General features: G+C 45.4%; 1 protein-coding gene across 13 annotated transcripts in view; it reads left to right on the top strand.

Annotated features, from left to right (window-relative positions):
- Window positions 1-7769: 7769 nt before the first annotated feature.
- Window positions 7770-20664, top strand: part of LMO7 (LIM domain 7) — a 149726-nt gene continuing 136831 nt past the window's right edge. For 3 of the 13 annotated variants that reach the window (XM_039365784.1, XM_039365757.1, XM_039365732.1), the window contains exon 1: window positions 7774-8030. In XM_039365784.1, coding sequence (XP_039221718.1) covers window positions 7974-8030 — 57 coding nt within the window. In that variant the 5' untranslated portion in view covers window positions 7774-7973. Of the gene's footprint in view, window positions 8031-20664 lie in introns of all 13 variants that reach the window. The other 10 variants (XM_039365774.1, XM_039365741.1, XM_039365826.1 and 7 more) reach the window with 8 other exon arrangements.

The raw sequence follows: 20664 nt of genomic DNA, 5'->3' as shown, positions 1-20664 counted from the left end.
CTTCCTGTGACCTTTTGTCCGTGTTTACATGATCAGAATTTACAGTGAGAAGCTGTTAGGAAGGCCCTGACTTTAACACAAAAACATGCAATTGGTTTACTGGAAGAGGGGTGCTGTGTACATTTAACACAACAAGACATCCCAGCTCAACTAACTGACCACCTACCCCGAGAATGTTAATTTTAGCCCCATATTGATGCTCCAGATCTTATGGGGGTGTTCCTTGTCTCAATAAAGGAGAATATTTGTAGATCAGGGCTAAAATGAGGGGTCCTTGGCGCTCCCTGAGCCAAATTCAGGGAGCACCAAGGACCCCCTCAGTTCCTTGTCTGTTACAATAGAGGTCTCCAAACATGGCAATTTTAAGACTTGTGGGCTTCAATTCCCAGAATTCCTCAGCCAGGGATTCTGGGAGGTGAAATCCAGAAGTCTTAAAAGTTGCCAAATTTAGAGACCTCTGCAAAGGAGGGGGGGGGGGAAGGGAAAGACTACTGCAAAACGAAGTTGACAGAAATATAAAGTAAGAAAAGAATAAAAGTAACATTTTAACATGGCTATAGAACAGCCACTTAGATTTTAAAAAGTAAATTCAATGGGATTTGTTGTTGTTAGTTGCGAAGTTGTGTCCGACCCATCGCGACCCCATGGACAACATTCCTCCAAGTCTTCCTATCCTCTACCATTTTCTGGAGTCCATTAAAGTTCATACCTACTGCTTCAGTGACTCCATCCAACCATCTCATTCTCTGTCGTCCCATTCTTCTCTTGCCCTCCATCTTTCCCAGCATTTGGCTCTTCTCCAGTGAGTCCTTCTCATTAGGTGGCCAAAGAACTTGAGTTTCAACTTCAGGATCTGGCCTTCTAAAGGGCAGTCAGGGTTGATCTCCTCTAGGACTGACCGGTTTGATCGCCTTGCAGTCCAGGGGACTCGCAGGAGTCTTCTCCAGCACCCTAGTTCAAAGGCCTCAATTCTTTTGCACTCAGCCTTTTAATTCTGTTGCTAAAGAGCCAATCCTAAAGCGGGAGAGGAGGAGAGTCTTCAGGCCAAGATTTTAATCTTAATTCTGGAATGGGAAAGTAGAGCCCAGCCGAGCCAATCTGTTAGCTCTCTTCCAGACTCCAAGAAACCCACAGTTCTTCATCGGCTTGCCAAGTTCTCAGTGTGTAACTCACCATCGCCTTTTCTCTAACGTTTCTAGTTTCTCTAAGGAGTAGAGTTTCAGGAATGTGTGAGAATGACTCAGGGAGGAGAGTCCGGGAAAAGAAAAACAAGGTATTTGGTTCTTGGTCACTTGGTCACTCAGCAGGACTTCTAGCCTCCTCCAGCCACTGCAAAAGACTTGGCCTGGGGTCAATCTTGTCTTTTTTGTTCAGCCTGTCTGAACACCTCTGCCAGCCGGAGGAGGCCCTGCTGGATGGCAGGCCACTGAGTGGACAGCATCAGGACCAAATTGGGAGGGGAAGTAGCTGAGTCCCCTTACAGGTAGTCCTCGACTTAAACAGTTCATTTAGTGACCATTCTAATTTACAACGGCACTGAAAAAAGCGACTTATGAAGGTTTTTTCGCACTTACGGCCGTTGCATGGTCATGGGTGATCAAAATTCAGGTGCTTAGCAACCATATTTATGACGGTTGCCGTGTCATGTGATCCCCTTTTGCAACCTTCAACAAGCAAAGTCAATGGGGAAGCCAAGTTCCACCTACTAACTGTGTTAGTAACTTAACAAATGCAGTGATTCACTTAGCAACTGTGGCAAGAAAAGTCGTGAAATGAGGCAAAACCCGCTTATTAATATATGTTTCACTTAGCGACATATAGTTTGAGCTTAATAGTGGTTGTAACCCGAGGACTACCTGTATTAGGAAAGTTGACGAATGAGCTGGTTATTTTCTGTTATGGTAGTGGCTAATCCAAGAGTAGGCAACCTTGGCTCTTTTATGACTTGTGGACTTCAACTCCCAGAATTCCTGAGCCATCCATGCTGAGGGGAAAGGGAGAGGTTTCCAAGCTGAGTCAGGCTGGCTCAGGAATTCTGGGAGTTGAAGTCCACAAGTCATAAAAGAGCCAACCCCAGCCTACCCCTGGGCTAATCTACATCACCACTTTGGGGCTCACAGGCTTCGTGTGTGTTTACTGTGGCTGGACAAAGTGTTTGAGGGAGTGGTTTTTCCAGCACACTCGGGAGGAGTGAAATATCTCTTTAATTTTAATTTAATGTTGTAGCTACTAAGATTGTTGGATGAGAAGGCACAAAAACAGCCAGGGAAGAGCTTGAAGCCTGGAAAACGGGAGTGCTGATTTACAACAGGAGTGCTGATTTACCACCAGCTAATCAAGTACTGAGGAGGGGAGGGCTGGGCAGCAGAAGCAAACAACAGCCAATGACTTAATAGCCAGCCATCAACAAATACAACCTTATCCTGGGACACTTCATTCGTGAAATGTTTTCCCTTGAAGTACTCAAGCATCAGGTGTCTGGAGATTCTCAGTCATCCAGGTCATAGTTGTTTTTTTCAAAAGGCAACTGGTCTTTCTTGGTTTTTTTCCTTTGAAAATGTTTCGCTTCTCATCCAAGAAGCTTCTTCAGTTCTAACCGAAGAAGCTTCTTGAACGAGAAGCGAAACTTTTGAAAGGAAAAAAAAAAACAGCAAGAAAGTCCAGTTGCCTTTTGAAAAAAAAGAAAAGAAAAGAACCTTCGGATGGCACATCAGGTTTTTGTGAGATTTGCCCAGTTGTTCCAGAAGCTGCTCCTCCCCCCCTCCCCATATCCCAGTGAGCCCAGGGCAGGGGTAGGCAACCTTGGGTCTTTTATGACTCGTGGACTTCAACTCCCAGAATTCCTGAGCCAGTCCTGCTGAGGGGAAAAAGAGTTTCCAAGCTGAGCCATGCTGCTCAGGAATTCTGGGAGTTGAAGTCCACGGGTCATAAAAGCCAAGGTTGCCTACCCCTGGCCCAGGGGAAAGGCCTGTATCATCAGCCTTGCAAAAGTCCAGGGAATGCTATCCTCGTCCTTCTATTCTACGTGCCAGCCATCTTTGCAAAGCACTTCCAGTTCATGCTATGCATAGCCTCAGTGATGACAAGCAGACCTATTAAAATGCAAGTGTTTCTTTGATTTGGGCTTATTGTTAGATTGCTAGTGGAAAATGAGTCTTTTTTTAATGGGTTTTCAGACGTTTGGAAACACTGATGGAATTCATTTGTCTGCACTGTGTACTGTACGGTTAAATGTGCGAAATATCCAGATGGTTGGAGAGAAGTAGGGTGTGTATGGGGGGATTGACTTACAAGAGTTCATTTATTGACCGTTCAAAGTTACGTCCCTGAAAAAAGTGACTTATGACCGTTTTTCACACTGGTGACCGCTGCAGCATGTGATCAAAATTCAGATGGTTGGCAACTGACTCGTATTTGTGATGGTTGCAGCGTCCCCCGGGGTCACGTGATCCCCTTTTGCAACCTTCTGATAAGCAAATCAGTGGGGGAATCAACAACCGCATTGGTAACTTAACAAAATGCAATGATTCACTCAACAGCTGTGGCGAGAAAAGTCGTAAAATGGACACTTAATAAATGTTTCGCTCAGCAATGTAAATTTTGGGCTCAGTTGTGGGCGTAACTTGAGGACTACCTGTATCTGTTAGCTGAAACATTTGTGTGGACATCTCTGAAGAGGGAAGGTCACCCGAGGTCATCCAAATATCAAATCTCCCCGCTGACATCTCCCTGGTTGGACTTTCCAGGAGAACAATAGTTGTGATTGATATGGACACAGTCAACAAACGCCTTCCTTTCTGTCGCACAAAGGCTGCACAAAGGCTGCCTTCTCCCATGTGGGGACAAAGCCGCCATCTCTGAGTCAGTCGGGTGATGGTGTGGACCATCTAAGCTTACGTGAATATGGAAGCAGGCCTTACCCTGTTGCCTTCATGCTGACAGGGAAATGACTTTCCAGGATGGGTTATGTAGTGTTGGTCTAAAGCAGGGGTGGGGAATCTTGGCTCTTTTATGACTTGTAGACTTCAACTCCCAGAATTTCTGAGCCAGCCTGGCACAGCATGGAAACCTCTCCCTTTCCCCTCACCATGGCTGGCTCAGGAATTCTGGGAGTTGAAGTCCACAAATCATAAAAGAGCCAAGGTTGAGGACCTCCCTGCTCTAAAGTTTACAATAATCAAGTCTCTGCCAATTCCTGAGATTGTATTCTGCGACTTAATGACATTACAATTCTTATTTCCTCTTAGCACGGCCCTTAAGCCCTTTGTAAACCTTTTGTAGTGATGAAATGAAGCATGAAATAATGGAGTAGGCTCCTGATCAGCATCTTGACACGCTCAAGAAACAGACTTGAATGCTCTAAATTAATTGGGGAGTTCCAAAGAAAGCTGCTTTGTTGTTGTTGAAAAAGAATAAACGAACACTGCTAGGGCTATAAAATACACGCAGTCCTCAACTTACAGCCACAGTAGAGCACCAAATTTTCGTTGTTAAGTGAGAGATTGGTTAAGTGTGTTTGGCCCCATTTTAAGACTTTTCTTGCCAGAGTTGTTAAGGGAATCACTGAAGGTGTTAAATTGATGACACGGGTTAAGTGGATCTGGCGTTCCCCGCTGATTTTGCTTGTCAGATCATGTGACCCCGGGACACTGCAACAATCATAAATATGAGTCAGTTGTAAAGCAGCCGAATTTTGATCACATGACCATGGGGATGCTGCCACGGTCGTAAGTGTGAAAAATGGTCATAACTCCCTTTTTTCAAGGCTATTGTAACTTTAAACAGTCACTAAACAAACTGTTGTAAGTCAAGGACTACTTGTATCTTGTTCCTGAGATTGCATTCTGCAACTTAAATGACATAATTCCTACTTCCCCTTAGCCTGATCCTTAAACCATGTTATAAACCTTTTGTAGAGAGGAAAGGTGCATGAATTAATGGAACAGGTTTCTGCTCAGAATCTTGACACGCAGAAACAGCCTTCAATGCTCTAGATAATTGGGGTTTTCTAAAGAAAGCTTTTCTTTTGAAAAAACAAAATGCTGGTAGGGCTATAAAATAACAAACAGATGCATAACATTCCTCTCTGTAAATACATTTGTGGTAGGGATATTGGATGGACCGCCCTGTGCTATTAATCTATACTGCAACCTAATAGGAATATCTTACTATGTTTTTTTTTTTTAAAGAGCAGTTGCATTTGATACATTATTATTGAGTAAATCACAACAGGCCAATATACTAAGCCATCAGGTCTGTTGCATAAGCTATGATGGATGGAGTTGGGGGGGGGGGCTCAGCCAAAGCAAATTGGGACTTTGTAGTACCCGGGTCAGCAAAGAGGACTGCTGGGGTTTTCCTACCTCTTCAGTAAGCGCATTCCTAATTCTTTGGAAGCCTCCTTCAGGCAGGAAGTGGCTTGTGGTGTGCAGACGTGGTGCAGAATAAATCGCATCTGTAGCCCACAAGCTGCGTTCCAGATTTGCCTCTGGAAGAAAACTCGAGTTCACAGCTGGAGGGCAGAAGAGAAGAATTTGGGTTTTGCAAAGCCCCAGTCTAGAGCCAGTTTGGTCTAGCGCACGGGTCTTCAAACTTGGCCCTTTTATGACTTGTGGACTTCAACTCCCAGAATTCCTCAGCACAGGCACACTGGCTGGGGAATTCTGGGAGTTGAAGTCCACAAGTCATTAAAGGGCCAAGCTTGAAGACCCATAGTCTAGTGCAGGGGTAGAAACCAAGAGATGGGAGTTCTAGTCCCGCCTTAGACATGAAAGCCAGTTGGGTGATCTTGAGTCAGTCACTCTCTCAGCCCAATAGGATTGCAGTGGCTGCAATAGGTGGTGGAAAGTATATTGGATATGTTTGCTACCTTGAGTTGTATGTGAGGGCTTCTTGATGCCCTCTGAGCTTGGTTGTTTTCTTGCAGATGTTTCATTACCCAAACTAGGTCACATCAAACTTGGCCCTTTTATGACTGGTGGACTTCAACTCCCAGAATTTCTCAGCCAGCATGCCTGGCTGAGGAATTCTGGGAGTTGAAGTCCACAAGTCATAAAAGAGCCAAGGTTCCCCACTCCTGCTTTAGACCAACACTACATAATCCATCCTGGAAAGCCATTTCCCTGTCAGCATGAAGGAAACAAGGACCCCTCATTTCAACCCTGAGCTACAAATATTCTCCCTTTATGAGTTGTATGTGTATTATGCTTGGATGAAAGAATCAATCTGTCTATCAATGTCCCCAGTGCTTATCAGGATTCATGTCCTGACCAGCCACTCACGGTTTGGGGAATGGCGCTGGGACATAGAGCATAGAATAACAAGAGTTGGAAGGGATCTGGGAGGTCTTCTAGTCCACCCCTTGCTCGAGCAAGAGATCCTAAAGCAGGCACGATTGCTCCCGGAGGGGAGTTTATCCCAAAGTACACAGCTAAATGTCTATGGAGATTCTCAACCATCCAGGTCATGGTTGTCCCACAGGTGCTTTTTCAGAAGGCAAGTGGACTTCCTTTGTGTTTCTTTGAAGGCCTTTCCCTTCCCATCCAAGGAGCTTCTTTGGCTCTGACCACATGGTGGGCAACGGAAGGATTTATATTCCTGGCAGACAGCTGGTCATTTGCACGAGGACCCTGAGGACACAGGTAAACCTCCAAGTGGCCCCAACGATTCCCCTAAAACAGTGATGGCGAACCTTTTAGAGACCGAGTGCCCAAACTGCAACCCAAAACCCACTTATTTATCGCCGGATGCCAGGTGGGTGTGGCTGGGGTGGTCATGGCAGATTGGGTGGGTGTGGCCAAATTGGGCATGTTGATGTTGCTCATGGGGAGGGATGCCTGTGGGGGCCGGGCAGGGCTGGGGGAGATCCAGGGGGTCTCTGGCAGGTGGGGTGATGGGCAGGAGGCTCGCCCTGCGGGGTGAGGCGAGGCAAGGCGAGGCAAGGCAGGGCGGGGGTGCCATTGTCACAGGGCAAGGGGAGGCAGGAGTGGGGCAGCTGCTGCCTGACACCGTCAGCCCCTCCACACAGAGGCCAGCGAGCGCATGGGTGCTGGGATGCATCTGACTATGTGGGACCTCGGCGAGTTAGTGGGCGGCTAGTTGAAGAGGGATGGTTGCCATCTCCGGGGCATGATGCACGTGCCCACAGAGAGGGCTCTGAGTGCCGCCTCTGGCACGCGTGCCATAGGTTCGCCACCACTGCCCTAAAACAGTGTTTCCCAAACTTGACAATTTTAAGACATGAGGACTTCAACTCCCAGAATTCCACAGCCAGCGTTGCTGGCTGTGGAATTCTGGGAGTTGAAGTCCACATGCCTTAAAATTGTCAAGTTTGGGAAACACTGCCCTAAAAGAAGGCAAAGGACCAATATACATCCTTCCATTCCCCACCATCCAGTGAGAGCCGAAGAAGTCGCTTGGACGGAAAGCGAAACGTCTTCAAAGTCAAACAAAGAAAGTCCAGTTGCCTCCTTGGGGGGGGGGGGAAGCACCTTTGGGTCTCGGAGGGGCGCGCGCACCTAGCTGCCCAAGGCCGACCGTCCCGCCGAGAGAGGGCGCGCTCACAGCGCAGAGGGGAAGCGTCTGCCGCGCCCTCACCTGCCGCCAGGTGGAAGCAGGCGCGGGGACGGAGGGCTGGAGGGAGGGGGGGGGGGCGCGCCTGGATGCTCCGCCGCGGTCCCGGACGGGACGGGGCGGAGCCGGCGAGGCAAGCAAGCGCGCCGACAGCCGAGCTCGGCTTCACTCGGCGCTGCCGGCTTGGCTCGCGCGGAGCGGTGGCTGGCTGGGACGCCGAGCGCTGCCCGCTCCCTGCAACCGACGTCGAGGCAAGCGGACGACGGACGGACGGACGGACGGGGACCCCGGCATCCCCCGGAGCTCCAGGTTGCAACTCCCCAGTCCGGCGTCCCCTTTGGGAGGTCCCGGGCGCCCTGCAGGCTCCGCTCTCTCCGCCTCTCCACCCCGCAGCCTCGACTATGGACGGCCGAGAGGACAGGCGCGCAGCCTTCGTCGAAGCCCGCCGCTGGGTCGAGGTAAGACGCCGGGTGGGAAGGAAGCCGGGCGCTTAAGCGCGGGAGAACCCTCGAGGGCAGCGCAGCGGCGGAGCTGGGGACGGGGGGGCCTCTTAGGAGCCTCTTCCCACCCCGTGGCTGTCGCGGGGGGGGGATGCTGACCTCGGCATGTGGTGCTTCCCTTGGCCTCCCGCTTCTCCCCCCCCCCCAGGGCTTTTAACGGCTCCCCCGGCCGTCTGTGCGAGGAGCTGCTGGCGCTGCTGCTTCTCTTGGTGGGAATCCTGACTTCTCTTCAGCTTCTCCTTCGTGTCTCCCCAGCCCCGGGGCCGTTTTGCTGCCTACCTACCCTGTGCAACCTCTGAGTAGCTCTGTGCAGGCAACATTGCCCCGCTCAGGACAGAGGGGGAAGCTGGACCCTTCTGACTGAGAGGTCCTGGGAGGAAAGCCGCCTCCTTGGGAAGCCAGCAAAAAGTCTAAGAGAGGAGTGAGCAGGGAGCTACTCCCTCCCTGAAAGCCTCTTGTAACGTACCCCAAAGCTTCTGACTGGCTTCTGGCTTCTTTCCCAGAGAACAGCCAATGATGGACATGGATCCTTCTTTGTAGGCAGGAGTGGCTTGTCCCCTACTATGCCAAAAACCCTACAAAGTCCTGAGGAAGTTTAGGAGGGGGGGGGCATTTGTGTGTCTCCGGAGCCTTTGCCCGAAAAGGCTGAACTTTTCTCTCCTGAGCAATAAAGAGCCGGAGGGAAGGGGTGGGGCAGGGCCCATAGTAGCTGCCTTTAGGCTCTCTCAGCAGGCAGGTCTTTTAGCCCTCTGCTCAGAAATCTACCCAACAAGCTTCAGTTACTTATTTATTCCGAAGATTTATACGGCTGCCCACTCATTCTCTGCCACTCTGGGTGGCTTACAAACAACAAAAAGCCCAACACAGGTAGTCCTCAACTTAACGACCACATTTTTCTTTATTTTCAAATTTTATTTATAATACAGTTAAAAACAAACAAACATTGGATTTAACGTGACATTCCAGTATATACATTCTTATCAGATTATTCCACTTTTTACAATCAATTCTTCATCTCTACATATACATCTAAGTTTTATATACAATACTTGTTCTAAAATAACATATATTTCTATCTTAACCTTCGTCTTTAATCCCGACCGTCCTCTTCAAATTCCTCCAGCGGTAAAATTTATCCCAGGTTTCATAATAAACTGATCCACATTTATCTTTTAATATCATTGTGAGCCTGTCCATTTCTGCGCATGCTAATATTTTCTGTATTAACTCTTCCTCTGTGGGAATTTCCTTGCTCTTCCATTTTTGCGCTAAAGCAAGCCTAGCTGCAGTCAGGATGTGTAGCAGCAGGTAGATTGTTCCCTTGTCATATTTTTCTGTCGTTATTCCCAACAAGAAGAGTTCAGTTTTAACTCTAAGTCCAGTGAACTTAATGACCACAATTGACCCCAAAATTTCTGGTTGCAGATCCCTTTTGGGCAGTGCTACTGTAACTTTGAAAAGAGTCACTCAATGACCTGTTAAGCGAGACGTGGGTTAAGACGGTGTTGCTCCATTGTACAACCTTTCTCGCCTCGGTTGCTCAGTGAATCACTGCAGTGGCTAAGTGAGGAACCTGGTTGTTAAGCAAAGCTGGCTCCCTCCCTTGAACTTTGCTTGCCAGAAGGTCACAAAAGGGGCTCGTGTAACCGTGGGGCATAGCAAGGGTCATAAATATGAACCAGTTGCCAAGCGTCCGAATTTTGATCATGTGACTCTGGGGGGGCAGATGCTGCAATGGTTCTAAGTGTGAAAAATGGTCATAAGTCCCTTTTTCAGTGCCATTGAAGGGTCACTAAATGAACTGTTGTAAGTCAAGGACTACCTGTATACAAGAATAAAGAAGGATTAAAACCCCCCCCCATTCTCTTGGTGACAAAACACAATCAAACAAGCCAGCTTGATGGGCTCCCTTCTTCTTTGGGTTCCCCAGGCCCATTAGCAGAACCAGGGCTTCAGGGCTTTGCCAAAGAGTGTCAAGGGTGGGAACCAGTCTAAATCTCTACAGGGATGATGCTCCAAAGGGAGGGAGTCACCACGGAGAAGGCCCTTCTTCTGAACCCCACCTTAGGAGATGGGATTGGCAGCATTTCTTTCCTCCCTGCTCCAGTGGGTGGTGTGGATATAACCGGAAGAGATGGTCTCTCAGATAACTCAATCCCAACAAGTTGTCCTGTTGAGGTGACGGAGTGACATCTGTAGTTGATGCTTGATGGAGAACCCTTTGGGAATCGGGAGGGGCCCCTTGGAACTGCCTGATTCACAAGGGGTCCAGTTTGAGAGAAGCAAATGGCTTCCGTTTCACCACAAGCATCGTGGTCTTCGGGCTTCCGGCCTCCTCATCTCATCTCACTGAGTCTTGAACAAGATTATCATGAACTTTGGAAGTTACAGGGTGCATTTTGTTAGACTTCTGACAGAAAAATAGATCTGAAGATATTTTCTCTAGGGTTTCTTTTTTTTTCTTTTTCGCCTGAGAAGTGGATCTTCTGGAATTTTAAGTGCAGCTCTTGTCCCTTAGCCTGTTTTGGCAAGCCAAGGTCTCAACGCGGAGACTTTGAACTAAGTTTATATTTATGGTCTCTGGCTGGGAAGCACAGATCCAGGCTTCCTACGCTGCTGCTGCCGCTGCCGCAGGTGTGCTGGGACCCAGACTGTGCCATTAAATTCCAATCACGGCCAGTATTTCCAAGAGGAAGTGGCAGCTTCCTGGATATTGTTTTGGCCTGAGGTGAAAACTTTTCTGGACAAAGGTTGGCATTTCCCAAGGGCTGCTGAGGGGGAATCCCACCCTTTTGCTTTTAACCTGTGACTGGATTCCAGAGAGAGGCTTGTTGGAGCCAACTTCTTAAATGGCTCTCCTGTAATCCTCTAATGGCTCTCCTGTAATCAGGGATCTGTTGAGATTGCAAGTAACAGAATGTGGGAAACCGGACTGAATCAGGATTGGAATAGAGCTGGAAGGGGCCTTAGAGGTCTTCTAGTCCAACCCCTTCTCAAGCAGGAGACCCTATACCATTTCAGACAAGTGGCCATCCAGTCTCCTCTTAAAAACCTCCAGTGATGGAGCACCCACAACTTCTGAAGGCAAGCTCTTCCACTGGTTAATTGTCCTCACTGTTAGGAAGTTTCTCCTTAATTCCAGGTTGCTTCTCTCCTTGATTAGTTTCCCTCCATTGTTTCTTGTCTTGCCTTCTGGTGCTTTGGAAAATTAGCTGACCATCTCTTCTTTGTGACAGCCCCTCAAATACTGAAATACTGCTATCATGTCCCCTTACCAGGGGGAAGGCAACCTTGGCTCTTTTATGACTCGTGGACTTTATAACTCCCAGAATTCCTAAGCCAGCATGGGGGAACTATGGCCCCCTCATGACTTGTGGACTTCAACTCCCAGAATTCCTGAGCCAGCGTGGCTCAGCCTGGAAACCTCTCCCTTTCCCCTCAGCATGGCTGGCTCAGGAATTCTGGGAGTTGAAGTCCACGAGTCATAAAAGAGCCAAAGTTGCCTACCCCCGGCCTAGTCCTTCTTTTCTCTAGACTAGCTATAGCCAAATCCTGCAACTGTTCTTCATATGTTTTAGTCTCCAGGCCTTTGATCATCTTAGTGATTGTGGGAAGCTGAGCTACAACTTCTCCAGAGAATACCAGAGATAATTGTCTTCCAAGCAAGTGGCACAAAACATAGTTTATCGCAGTCATTTCGGACTGGCACTTGGTTAATCTTTCGTTAAACTTACTGAAACTTAACAGTTATCCTCAGAAATCAGCCAGTAATGAAAACCAGCTCTTGTTTCTGAGAGCAGGTAATTGGATGTCTCGGTATAAAACTCTCTCCTTATTTTTCCGCTGATACAAACTTGTCTTCAGTTTTAAAGGATCGGTTTATCCATCGCGGCTAATGCCTCTTAATAGGCTTATTCTCTGTAAATCTTTTCCCACCTTGTAGAATTCACCAGAACGACTGCTGCGCCTTACAGCACGTTCCGTGATTTTTCTCTTTAAAGGAGAATATTTGTAGCTCAGGGTGAAATGAGGGGTCCTTGGTGCTCTCTGAGCTTGGTTGTTTTCCTGAAGACGTCCCATTACCCAAACTAGGTAACCTCATCAGTGCTAGTTGGGTTGGGTAATGAAATGTTTGTGAGAAAACAATCAAGCTCAGAGGCCACCAAGGACCTCTCGATTTGAAGATTATGAACCCTTTTCTAAAAAGCAAAAGGGCTTCAGACTTTTCATCCTGGGACTTTCCCCGTGCATTGGAGAAGTTTTTAGAGAAAGTCACCTAAGATGGCAGTGGGAATGCCCAAGAAATTTAATGATGTTCTTAGTTGCGAAATGGTGTCCGACCCATTGCGACCCCATGGACAACGTTCCTCTACCCTCTTCTGGAGTCCATTTAAGCTCACGCCTCCTGCTTCAGTGACTCCATCCAGCCACCTCATTCTCTGTTGTCCCCTTCTTCTATTGCCCTCCATCTTTCCCAGCATTAGGCTCTTCTCCAGTGAGTCCTTCCTTCTCATTAGGTGGCCAAAGTACTTGAGTTTCAACTTCAGGATCTGGCCTTCTAAAGAGCAGTCAGGGTTGATCTCTTCTAGGACTGACCAGTTTGATCTCTTTGCAGTCCAGGGGACTCGCAGGAGTCTTCTCCAGCACCATAGTTCAAAGGCCTCAATTCTTTGGCACTCAGCCTTTCTTATGCTCCAACTTTCACAGACATTTAATGGGGGAGCCGTCTAAATGTGGGAAGCAGCGGAACTTAAATGAAACATGGGGATACTGATGCTAAGGAGGAAACCAGGCTTGGACAGGGTTGTCCTCCCCTGAAAAACCTGGCTTGTAGCCAGAAAAAGTCCCTTTGATCCTGATTTGCCCTATGTGGGTGGTAGCTGGACTGAGATCTGCCTTTGCACAATTGTGCCTCGTGCATCAGCCATCGCCGTTCAAGATCGTTGAACTTGGCAGAGGTTGCCTGCTCCTTTTCTATATCTCTGCTTAATGTCTCCTGGGGGTTGTCTTTTTTTTTGAGGGGGGGCTAATTGAAAAAAAGTGTCCAGAAGCTGAATGTAAGGCAAAACTCAACTACGGTACAAAGCAAGGAGCAGGGATCTTACGGTGTCCACTGGCTCGGGATACCAGTTACTTAGCATTTAATTGTTTTACGCCATGGTGGCACAGGGGTTAGAATGCAGGGTTGCCGGCTGACTCTGCCCACTGCCAGGAGTTTGATCCTGACTGGCTCAAAGGACCAGATTGTTGGGGGCAATATGCTGACCCTGTAAACTCTGTAAAGAGAGGGATGTAAAGTACTATGAAGCAGCATATAAGTCTAAGTCCAAGAGACTTGGTGGTGCAATGGTTAGAATGCAGTATTGCAGGCTAACTCTGCCCACAGTCTGGAGTTCAATCCTGACCGGCTCAAGGTTGACTCACTCTTCCATCCTTCGGAGATTGATAAAATGAGGAGCCAGATTGTTGGGGGGGGGGCAATAGGCTAACTCTGTAAACTGCTTATAGAGAGTTGTAAAGCAATGTGAAGCTGTATATAAGTCTACATAAGTTTTATTGCTGTTACTATTGGTCTTGGGCTTTAGTTTTTCACATGGTTTACAACCTGGTTTGGAATGGCTGCCTGGTTAGAATCAGTCTGTCTCTGGAGATCCGCAAAATATCTCTCTCCCCCCCCCTCCAGTAGAGCCCTGATTTTCTTGGGGTATGTATGGCAGAAGATCCTTCTCCTTTTTTTGTTGCCCCCAGCCCATGGCGGAGATTATTCAGGACCTGCATTTATCAAGCACTGCTCACCCAGCAGCCAGAACATCTGTAGAAAGACCTTTCCCCCCCCCTAGACTTTTTCCGTTGTGGAAAGATTATAGCGCCTGTTTTGATGTTCCCTTTAATCTTCTGTTTCAAACTTTACATTCTGTAAGTATAAAGCGAGAGCGAAGCAGTGTAGATAGATGCCTGTGTGCGCTGAATCCAGAATTATTTTTTATACAGCCTCTGCTTTAAATTGTCTGCCTCGCAGCGGCCACATTTCCAATGTTTATTGTAATCCTTTCAACCCCCGAGCAGTTTGTGTAAGTTGATATCCTTGATACTTAAAGAAAAATGTATTTTAAGGCTAGAATCTAAACCATGACTCTTCTTGATGGATAACACATTCTGCAAATGGGCCCCTACAATTATCCCGCCTTTCCACTGCCTGTAATGCCGACAGGGATGGCAGGGGCCATTTGAAATAGGAAAAGTCAAACACAAGTGTGTGTGTGTGTGTTTAAAGAAAAGAAGTGGAGAGAATTTCCACGGCGGAGCTGAGAGTAGGGAACAGATTTTTTTGTTTATTTTAAACACTGCAATATTTAGATGTAATTGCAAGAATACAGGAACCATTGCAATAAGATGAAGGATCTTTATTAAGCAGTGATAGAAAAGGTTGGGTGTCCTCAAATAGCCAGAGGTCAATCCAAGTCCTTCCATTCTTGCAGATGTGCTAGACTAGAACCTCCATCATTCCCAGCCAAGGATGCTTAGAGGACACCTAAAGGCAGGACCAGGAGCAATGGGTGGGCCCTTGGCAGAAGGAGATCCAACTGGAAATGAGGAGGAATTTCCTGACAGTGAGAACAATTAATCAAAGCTTTCCCTCCAGAGTTGTGGGTACTCCGTTGCTGGAAGTCTTCAAGAAAAGATTGGACATCCATTTGTCCAGGATGGAATAAGCCAAGGTCTTTTGCTTTGAGCAGGGGGTTGGACTAGAAGACCTCCAGGTTACCGTTCAACTCTGTTATTCTGAGTAGCGTTTCGTAGGTATAAAATGTCTGCGCCTCATGTCAGCCCTTTCCTCTCTAAGGAAAATGTACTACAGTTCCCATCATTCTCCTTAGTCCAGCTCAGTCAGGGAGTGGTGTCTTGAAAACTCATTGAATATTGCTCTGAAAACTCTTACAGCTAAATATGGCCAACTGCATTGTTTAAATGCAGTAATTTCCGTGGCAGCCCTCTCAAATGGACATAGAATTGATCTTTCTTTTCTTTTCTTTTTTTTTAAAATAATTTTTTATTTTTCCAAACTCTCCCCCATACATATACCGTGATATTTATCAGATGTTAATATATATTCTTTTTACATTCACATATAACAGTGATTCTCAACCTGTGGGTTGGGACCCCATTTGGGGTCGAACGACCATTTCACGGGGGTCGCCAAACAACGCAGTCCGCCATTTTTTTCCCCTTTTCCTTAGCTGTGCTACTCCCTTTTATTCTATTGGCTTTTGAAAGCCGATAGAATAGACTCTCTTGAATAGAGTCTAATTCTATTGGCTTTCAAAAGCCAATAGGAATTGTCCAGGCTGTCTCTGCCCTGCTGAGCCTGCCAAAAGTCCCATTCTGCAAACGGTGCTGCACCAGTTGAGTAGTCCTCGACTTACGACCAGTTGAGTAGTCCTCGACTTATGACCGGTTGGGGATCGCGGCATTAAAAAGGTTGAGAACCACTGACATATAAGATACTTTTAATAAAATGAAATAAATACATACACATGACTTTTGGTGTTGCTCTCCCATTTCCCCTTTCACTGTATCCACATTCCTTCTTCTCTACCTTCTTTCTCCCTCCCTTTCTTCTCTTCCCTACTTCCCTCTTCTTCCTCTCCTCTTCTCTTTCCTTCTCCCCACTTCTCCTCTTCTCCTCCAACCTTCCTACTTCCTTCTCCCCTCCTTCACTCTTTTCTCTCTCCTCTCCTTTCTTCCCTCTCATCCCTCTTCAGATACAATTCAGGGGTAATGTCTGAGCAACTCCTCTCTCCAAATTTCCCTATCTGTATTATATACAATAAGATTAATTTTCTCTTACATTAATACTTCTATTTATCTAACCTTCTCGGTATATACTTCTATAAATATTTATACAACCTCCAGTTATTCAATACTGTGTCGCCTGGGTCTCCCTCCTTATCTGCTGCTTCTTCTTCCATCTAAATTGATGTTAACTATTTTTTAACCGTATTCTCTTTTCAGCCAATCTGATCTTTCCCTAGGATAGTCCTTGACCCATTTAATGACCGTTCAAAGTCACAACGGTACTGAAAAAAAAGTGACTTATCGCCGTTTTTCCCACTTATGACCGTTGCTAGCATCCCCACAGTCAGGTGATCAAAATTAGGATATTTGGCAACTGACTCATATTTATGACGGTCGCAGTGTCCCCGGGGGGGGTCATGTGACCCCATTTTGTGACCTTCTGACCAGCGAAGTCAAAGGGAAAGCCAGATTCACTTAATAACCAGGTGACTAACTTAATCCCCCTGTGGCGATTCCCTTAATAACCATGGCCAGGACGGTCGCAAAATAGGACAAACTTAACCAATGTTTCACTTAGCAACATAAACTTTGGGCTCAGAACTCACTTAACAAAGATTTCACTTAGCAACCTAAAGTTTGGGCTCAGTTGTGGTTGTAACTCCAGGACTAGTTGACTAGTTTTGTTACAACCCTTTTGGTAACTAGTTAAAGAAACCAGGGATGTATTTCTGTACTGCGATGCTGGCATTCCCAGGAGGAGTGGGATCAGATCAATCTGTCTGGGAATCAACATCTTAATCCCCAAATTTGAAGTGGATTCTTTCTCTTTTTTTAAACAATATTTTATTAAGCTTAATTAAAGTAGGGGAGGGATAGGGTCAATATGGGTATTGGGGTTCAGGGTAAGGTTCAGCGATGGGGTTAGGATAAGGGTAGGTACAACAATGGGGTCACCCCCAGTAACATTTCCACGCTTTAGCAAGCAGACTATTGTCTGAATACAAATATTCAATAACAATAATTAATATGATAGTAAATACTGTAGCTATAATCAATAAAAATAACAGTGATCATAAAGAGTATCAATTAATCAATAAATATCATTCACCATCATTTCTTGCTAGTTTGTTTTGCTAACCATTGATAAAAGTTTTCCCATGTTTTAAAATAGACTGAGTCTTCTTTCGCTTTAATTTCTAAGGTTAATCTATCCATTTCTGCACATTCTAAGACAGTGTTTCTCAACCTTGACAATTTTAAGGCATGTGGACTTCAACTCCCAGAATTCCACAGCCAGCATTGCTGGCTGTGGAATTCTGGGAGTTGAAGTCCACATGCCTTAAAATTGTCAAGGTTGAGAAACACTGTTCTAAGATCTTCCTAATTATGATCTCATCACATGGTGTATTTTCATTTTTCCAATGCTGCAAATGCTATTCTTGCAGCTCTCAATATATGTAATATTAAATACTCATTCTCTTTCCCATGATTGGATCCTAATATTCCTAACAAAAACAGTTCTGGCTTAAATTCTATCTATATTTTAGAAGTGGGTTCTTTCTCTTGAACAAGTCTACAACGATGGAAATACACACTACAGGAGATCCATTAAGTCTTTCCATGTCTGCTTGTTATTTCCCTCCCTTTCCTTGGTGTGACTTGGTGTGACTTTCCAAGGGGGATTTTGGAATCTGTTGATATAGAAGTGAGATAGATAAGGTATGCATCCGGAACACTAGATGTTGGGGGGAATTGTAACAAAGGGAATTGGGGTCATTTAAAAATTTGGAAATGATAAATATTAAACGTTTAATTCCAATATCAACGCAAAATTAAAGCTGGGAAAATTCATAAGGTTATTGATGGTCCAAAAGATGGAATGTTAAAATAAGACATATAAAATTATTGATAAATGTAAGAAAGCTATTAAGTAGCTGATGGCTAGAATAAGAAGTATACTAATTTAAACAGACAGTATGGATTAAGGGGGGAAAAGAGAGGAACTATTGGCTGTAATAGTTGGAGATTTGTATTAATATTCATATGTAATGGAATTGTAACTCAGACACCACGTTGCTTTTCAAAGATATAATTGTAACATTCATTTTGTGGCAAAGGTCAGGCAATGTCTGAAGCCGTGCAAAGATTCCCAGCTGGCAATTGAGTCTTTGAAGGTGCTCTGATGTTAGGCTGGTTGCAACAGAGCCATCTCAACCCCTCAAAATGACTTGAAAGAGAGAACAGAGATGGCACAGAACTTTTGGGGCTGGTTTCTTTCCAAAATGCCTAAAAGAAATGTTGGGGAAGAGAAAGACTGCAGAAAAGCCCATGTCCCTTCCTGTTTACCGGGATTCTCAGTCATCCAGGCCACGGTTGTTCCAAAGATGTTTTTTAAAAAGCCAACTGGACTTTCTCGGTTTTTCCTTGAAGAAGTTTCACTTCTCATCCAAGAAGCTTCTTCAGTTCTGTCTGAAGAAGAACCGAAGAAGCCTCTCGGATGAGAAGCGAAACATCGTTGAGGAAAAACAAAGAAAGTCCAGTTGCCTTTTGAAAAAGTACATTTGGGATGTTTGCCCTCCTGTTACACTCTGGGGTTAGTATTCAAATGGATAGTAACAAAGGAGGCATGAAAACCCCTTGACCCTTAATCTTAAAATAATCGACCTTTCAGTGTTTGTCCAGCATAGATCCAAAGGACATCCACACAAAGATACAACACGCCATCTTGAACCTCCTCTGAAGTGACTTTTGCTTGCCAGAGTGAAGGTCACCTTTCTACAATAACAACATTTATTGTAGGAAAAAAATAAGAGTGTCTTTTTTTAAAATATATTTTATTTTTTTTTTAATTTTAACAAAAAGTACTTAAGACACACCATGGTGTTTGGGTAAACAAACATTTCAAGGTAAAAAACATACATAAACAGCTCAACTTAATACATTCACTATCATCTCTCTATTTCTCACAAATAACATAATAAATTTAATATATTCCATTTCTAGCTTAAATTTAATAATAATAGTAGTAGTAAAGTTGGAAGGGACCTTGGAGGTCATCTAGTCCAACCCTCTGCTCAGGCAGGAAACCCTACACCATTTTGGACAAATGGCTGTCCAGTCTCCTCTTAAAAACTTCCAGTGTTGGAGCATTTACTGCTTCTGGAGGCAGGCTGTTCCACTGATTAATTGTTCTCACTGTCAGGAAGTTTCTCCTTAGTTCTAGGTTGCTTCTCTCCTTGATTAGTTTCCACCCGTTGCTTCTTGTCCTGCCTTTCTGTTACTACTCCACCTGTTTTAAAGCTTTATCAATTTAAAATTACCATAATCAAATATTGTTTTACATCAACAAATTATCACTTCAAGTATCTCTACCAAGTATATTGAAGTTCTTAATCTCTCTCAGCCCTCTTAAAAATAAGAGTTTCTTGATGCGAGGGGGTCTTGCTGATGTACTTCAAACTTTCCACTGATCGCAGAACAAGTATTTGAAAAAGAAAACAGTTCTGGCATTAAACAAAAACAATACACTATTGACTCTCTTTCAGAGTTTGAGCTTCCGCTGTTGCACGTACACTTGTTCAGAAAAGGGAGTTTAGGGTTTGGTATTGCCAAAAGCCACCACCTGCTTCTGTGAAAATCTGGGTATGGAAGCCTCTGGACTTTCTTCGTGTCCATTTCTAGGAGTTGTAATTTTGATTTAGAAATGACATGTTGGAGAAGGACAGTTCCAAAATGATTGCTGGAGATTCTGGAAAACGTGACATGTTTCATACGTTGCGTGATGTGATTGATTTGCTTGATTTAATGATTGGTGTGAACAGAACCATGGTTGTTTGTAAGCCATGGGTTATGCTTGGTCAAGTTGCCTGCAGCTAATTATAGTTGTAATGTCTTAGATTTGTGGAGCATCTGTACTGTGTTGGTCCCTCCTGCAGAAGCGTGTTCCTTTTTTGCCTGCTAGCTAGAGGGGCTTTCTGTCCATTCATATATCTGAGAAAGAGGCCTCTCTTTGGCCCAGTAGCCTCCACCCCATTCCATCTAACCCCTGGTTGAGGTGCAGTGGGCTCTATAGGTCAGCAGCTAATGAAGAAATCTTGGAGTTACCTTCTAGCTGTTGGCATAATCAATTCAGGGATCCTTGGTGCTTTCTGAACTTCAGTCAAATCAATAGAGCTGGAAGGGACTTTGGAGGTCTTCTAGTCCAACCCCTTCTCAAGTAGGAAATCCTATACCATTTCAGACAAGTGGCTGTCCAGTCTCTTCTTAAGAACCTCCAGTGATGGAGCATTTACTGCTTCTGGAGGCAAGCTGTCCCACTGGTTGATTGCCCTCACTGTTAGGAAGTTTCTCCTTAATTCCAGGCTGCTTCTCTCCTTGATTAGTTTCCACCCATTGTTTCTTGTCTTGCCTTATGTATTTTCCAAAGCACCGGAAGACAAAAACTTGGTTGTTTTCTTTCAGATGTTTCATTATCCAAATGACTTTATTACCCAATAATGACTTCAGCAATAGGAAGTGTATGATTTCTGAGAGAGGGACACTCAGAGGTGACAACCACTTAAAATTAGCACCACTCAGCCATTGTTGTGGGAAATGGGCCATTCTGCCCTCAAAATGCCCAAGAGAGTCTGATGCTTAGAGCTGATTCATGTCAGGGTCCAACCATTTCCAGAAACCTGGAACTTTGGGCATGTTCCGTGATCTGAATTCTGTTTCTGTAGAGAGCCTAGAATTAAGTGCTCAAACTATTTGTGCTAATATGAGTGGTGAGTATGTTGCACATCGCTTGATGGTT

The sequence above is a fragment of the Crotalus tigris genome, unplaced genomic scaffold (genome assembly GCF_016545835.1).
Source record: "Crotalus tigris isolate CLP2741 ecotype Arizona unplaced genomic scaffold, ASM1654583v1 scf7180000017596.1218436, whole genome shotgun sequence".
Taxonomy (NCBI): Eukaryota; Metazoa; Chordata; class Lepidosauria; order Squamata; family Viperidae; genus Crotalus; species Crotalus tigris.
Note: the sequence above shows the minus strand (reverse complement) of the source record. Positions and strands in the feature narration are given on the sequence as shown.